The sequence below is a fragment of the Amborella trichopoda genome, chromosome 5 (genome assembly GCF_054954075.1).
Source record: "Amborella trichopoda isolate Santa Cruz 75 chromosome 5, AtrichopodaSantaCruz75HAP2 v2.0, whole genome shotgun sequence".
Lineage (NCBI taxonomy): Eukaryota > Viridiplantae > Streptophyta > Magnoliopsida > Amborellales > Amborellaceae > Amborella > Amborella trichopoda.
Window position 1 is genome coordinate 44,887,724 of NC_142340.1, and position 4,580 is coordinate 44,892,303.

Sequence of the window (4,580 nt, forward strand, 5' to 3'; positions counted from 1 at the left end):
GTTGTCAATTTTAGCTTGGCGTGGCCTTTATTTTTTTCATCTAGGTAGGTTATAAGTCTACTATCTTAATTAATCAATCGAAGCAAAGGAGAATTTAAGTACCCTAAATTGTAAATTTCAACCCAGGCGAATGAGAACTAAGAGTTCTTTCGATCGAACGGGTGAGGGAAGTCCCGCGTTTGTAAGTTGTATGGATGAATTGAGCATCAATAATACACAAATAAAAAAATCCTCGATTGAGTTAATACTCATTATGTTAGATAACTAAGTAGTTTTGTCCTTTTTTTTAATTTTTTCTTGCCCAGTGTGTTCCTGAAAAAGGCCAAGACTGGGCATGTGTTAGCCCTCAGTGTAGGGCTAAAATAGGGCCCGGCCCGTTACCAGCCCTACTTGGAAAAGTTTATAGAGAGAAGCCTTTATAAGTCTTCCAGAGCATGTCTAGGTTGTGTTCGTCTTTACTTCACTTTGAGCTTCCTCACAGACCATGTCGAATCCATTTTTCAGGCAACCCAACATGCCGGAATTCTTTCCGGAATCTGATGATCAGTTCCCTTTCCAACTCTCTGATTACCTTGTGCTTGAAGAAGGGTCAGATGACTCTTCTGGTTTGAAGTCTCCAGAAGATTTGTGCCCGAGCAATGATATGCAGTTCAAAACGCCGGCTTGCTTGCCAGAATCCGGTGCAAATTCCGGCCAGGGTGTTAGTGACAGTAGCAATAGCAAGTGGGTTCGCCAACTTTAAGTGAACCTTGTTCCTTTCTTGGGTTTTTGTAGCCAACACCAAATGATTTTCTTACTCTTGATGTGAATTTTCTTTATTATGCAGCTTCAAAGAGTTCAGTGTTTTTTTTTTTTCTTTTTTCTTTTTTGGTAATTTAATGGAGAATACAGATCCTACCCATTTTTTCAAATTGGTTGTAGCTTTTTTAAGGTTTCAATAGGATTGAAAGGAACGTGAAACTGATACATGGTGGCGCTACCGCAGCGACCCAGCCCCTTTCTCGGATTTCAGTGTTTTTACCTGTTACTTTTTGCAGTTTTTAGTTTTGATGCAATAGATAGTAACCTTTTTAAGGGAATTTTGATAAAGTTTTGAGAGAGAGAGAGAGAGAGAGTGAGATTTTAACTTTCCTTCATTAACAAATCAAGCACCAATTGTTGAAATGTACCCTAAAATGGCTAGAGAGAGAGAGAGAGAGAGCGAGAGAGAGACTTTCTTTTAATTTCAGTGGTATGAACCTCTCTTAGATATCAAATACTAGGTTTCAACAAGCACGCTTTAATGGCAAAAGGACATATTCACATAAAGGCTAGTCTGCCTAGTCCTGAACCTACTTGTGTGTGTGCCTAGAGAGAGAGAGGGAGAGAGAGAGAACTCAAACAAGATCGAGAGAGAGAGAGAGAACTCAAACAAGATCGAGAGAACTCAAACAAGATCGAGAGAGCTCAAACAAGATCGAGAGAGAGAGAGAGAGAGAGAGATTGAGATTTGTTGCTTTTTACCTTGTTTTAAACTTATAATCTTATGAAATGAGAGAGAGAACTCAAACAAGAGAGAGAGAGAGTGTGTGTGTGAGAGAGAGAATTGTTGTTTTTCACATTGTTCTAAACATCTAATCTTATAAGAGATTGTTACCATGTTGCAACACAGGTTAGGAACCAAGAAATTGAAGAAGATGAAAGTGGAAAATGGAGTGAGGGTTGCTTTTAGGACTCAATCCGATGTTGAAATATTGGATGATGGCTATAGATGGAGGAAATATGGGAAGAAATCAGTTAAAAACAGCCCAAATCCAAGGTAAGAAAATTAAGTTTGATATTTTACTTCTCTCCAACTCAAATGCAATTTTCTCAAGTAGTCCAGCACTCTTAAAAATAACCAAATCCGCCAATTCTTAAACTTTCTCAGATTTACAATGTATGAATAACTCTTTAAAATTCCTAACCAAAACTCGATTCTCACTCTCTCAAATTGGTAACCAAAATTGGGTTCCCTCTCTCTCTTGGTAACAAAAATGTAGGGTTCTCAAGAACCCTTAGCTTGCAGAACCGAGAATCCCAAATTTCGAGATCCCACTCAAGATCGTATATATGATTGGTTAAATGTGAAGAAGATGAATATAACTATAAAGCGAGTACAATAAATAAAGCAAACATAAAAAAACAAATGCACGACAACAACACAATTTAAGTAGTTCACCCCATAGGGTTACATCCACGGCCTTGGCAAGTCGAAATCCACCATCATAATGAATGGTACAGTTTTGGGTTACAAGAGATAATATATATCTCTAAATATCGGACAAAGACTATCACCGATCTTCCTTTTTAAACTCGCTCACCTGACCGAGCAATACCATCAATCAATATGTAATACATCTACCAGAAAGATAATCTCGAGAGAAATCGAGAGACTTTCTCTCTCTAAAAATAAAAGCCTTACCAACCTAAAATTTATGGGAATACCGCCTCTCTCTCAAAAGTCACGTCTCGCTCTCTTGAAGATCAATCTCCATCTCGAATATTCTTTCCCGTAACTCCCAAAAGGGTGACCCTAAAAAAAAAAAAGATATTATATCTTTATTAAGTTTCTTATATAGATATCATTTTTATACTTTTTAAAAAACTGTAGAGTGATTTGACTATCACCGAACCCAAAAGCAAAATTGGGTTCTCTCTCTAAAATTGGTAACCAAGACGGGGTTCTCTCTCTCTCTTTAAAATTGGTAAGCAAAACTGGTTTCTCTTTCTCAACGGAGGTTGACAAAACGTTACCTATTTTATTCTCTCTCCCTCTAAAATTGGAAACCAAAACTGGGTTCTCTCTCTCAACATAGGTCGACAAAAAGTACACGTTGTATTATCAGGGTTCTCTCTCTTCCTTCCCCCCTCTCTCTCTCTCTCTCTATAGTTTACAGCCCATCTTTCTCTTTGCATCTTTTCACAATAATGCATGTGGGTTCCAAAAAGCCATCACCCAAACAGTACCCCAAGTTTTAGTTTCATTTTCACATAGAAAGTGAACTTGTGTCAATATTTATTTGTTTCTTTGCGTTTTGATTTTTCACTCTTCTTCTTCTGCCATTTTAATACTGTTTGTGGCCCATTTTATCACATTTATTGTTCATCTTTTATTATTTTTGTTTCTTTGACAATTTGCTCAGCATCTTTCTCACACAAATGCAATTTGTGTACTACTTCCAACCCTCCCATCTCTCTTCAAATGCAACTTGAACCACTCTCACTCCAAATACAAAAGGGGGACACTCTCTCTCTCTCTCTAAATACAACATTAGATTGGCTGTTTCTCTCACTTCAATTACTACATGACCTCTCTCTCTCTCTCTTACAGCTTTAAGTAAATATGGTGTGAACGTTATGTATATCAACACAACATGAATCTCTCTCTCTCTCTCTCTCTTACCGCTTTAAATAAATATGTGAATGTTATGTATATCAACACAACATCCCTCTCTCTCTCTCTCTCTCTCAGCTTTAAGTAAATATAGTGTGAAAGTTACGTACATCAACACAAAATGACTTACTTACCCACAAAAAAAACACACGACTCTCTCTCTCTCTCTCTCCCAAATACAATATTACTCTCTCTCCAAAATCAACCCCCCTCTCCCTCTCTCTCTCTAAATAAAACATCTCTCTCTCTCTCTAAAAACGATAGGACTCTCCCTGTCTCCAAATACAACATGAAACTCTCTCTCTCCAAAATCAACATGACTCTCTCTATCTCTCTTTAAAATTGAATGTTGGTGTTAATGTTGATAGGAACTACTACCGGTGCTCTAATGGAGGGTGCCCTGTGAAGAAAAAAGTAGAGAGAGATGCAAAAGACTCAGCCTTTGTCATCACAAGCTATGAAGGCAGACACAATCACACCTGCCCCTGTGTCATTTACTATACTGCTCCTCAGCCCTTCCTAGACTATGCCTCTTCTCCTGAAATGCATTTGCTCATGCAAAGTGCAGTGGCCTTCCAAGGTCCTTACGTGATCACCTAGCACACAACACCACACATTGTTTCTCTCTCTAGAAACATGCTTTGCTTTTCTTCCCTCTCTAGATCTAATAATGAATTGGATGGTTGCTCTCTCTCTCTCTAGAATTTTATATTTAAAACCATCTGATTGTGACGTAATTACATCATAGTAAGTAATGTTTTTATGTCTTGGTAGTGTCAAAATATTTATGGCTTGGTACCACTTATAAAATGTTGGCATTCTTATGCCCTTTATGCAGCCTTGAATGGATATTTCTTTGTTATTTATTTAAAGGATTAGGTTAGGGTATATATATATATATATATATATATATATATATATATATATATATATATATATATATATATATATATATATATATATATATGAGTATTTTTTTATTATACTTAACTTTTTTAAACATTTTATATACCTTTGTTTTGTAATATAATTTTTTTAATAAAAGTATTTTTCAGGCTGTTGTGGTTTGTTTATATTGAAAAACAAGAGAAAACAACAACAACTATGAATAACCACAAAGCTTACAGCATAAACAGTACAGAAAAGAACATAAATTACGTAGTTG

The 4,580-nt window shown here is 36.4% G+C and overlaps 1 protein-coding gene and 1 long non-coding RNA gene across 2 annotated transcripts; one reads left to right on the forward strand and one right to left on the reverse strand.

The window, feature by feature from the left end:
• Positions 1 to 445: 445 nt before the first annotated feature.
• On the reverse strand, positions 446 to 3,554 carry LOC148782144 (uncharacterized). The gene is made up of 2 exons (XR_016056436.1): positions 2,448 to 3,554; positions 446 to 2,342 (listed from the first exon to the last, which is right to left on the reverse strand). It is a non-coding gene; the product is annotated as an uncharacterized LOC148782144 (long non-coding RNA).
• On the forward strand, positions 446 to 4,252 carry LOC18431990 (putative WRKY transcription factor 51). The gene is made up of 3 exons (XM_006842101.4): positions 446 to 723; positions 1,652 to 1,798; positions 3,784 to 4,252. Exons 1-3 carry the CDS (start codon positions 485 to 487, stop codon positions 4,013 to 4,015), a joined length of 618 nt encoding a protein of 205 aa, XP_006842164.1. The 5' UTR covers positions 446 to 484; the 3' UTR covers positions 4,016 to 4,252.
• The last annotated feature ends 328 nt before the right edge of the window (positions 4,253 to 4,580 follow it).

What these genes read in the sequence shown, in the direction of transcription:
- LOC18431990 (XM_006842101.4), top strand. Translation starts at nt 485, where the DNA reads ATGTCGAATCCATTTTTCAGGCAACCCAACATGCCGGAATTCTTTCCG. An exon ending in AGTGACAGTAGCAATAGCAA is followed by an intron (nt 724 to 1,651) that starts GTGGGTTCGCCA and finishes GTTGCAACACAG; the next exon opens with GTTAGGAACCAAGAAATTGA. An exon ending in AAAAACAGCCCAAATCCAAG is followed by an intron (nt 1,799 to 3,783) that starts GTAAGAAAATTA and finishes TAATGTTGATAG; the next exon opens with GAACTACTACCGGTGCTCTA.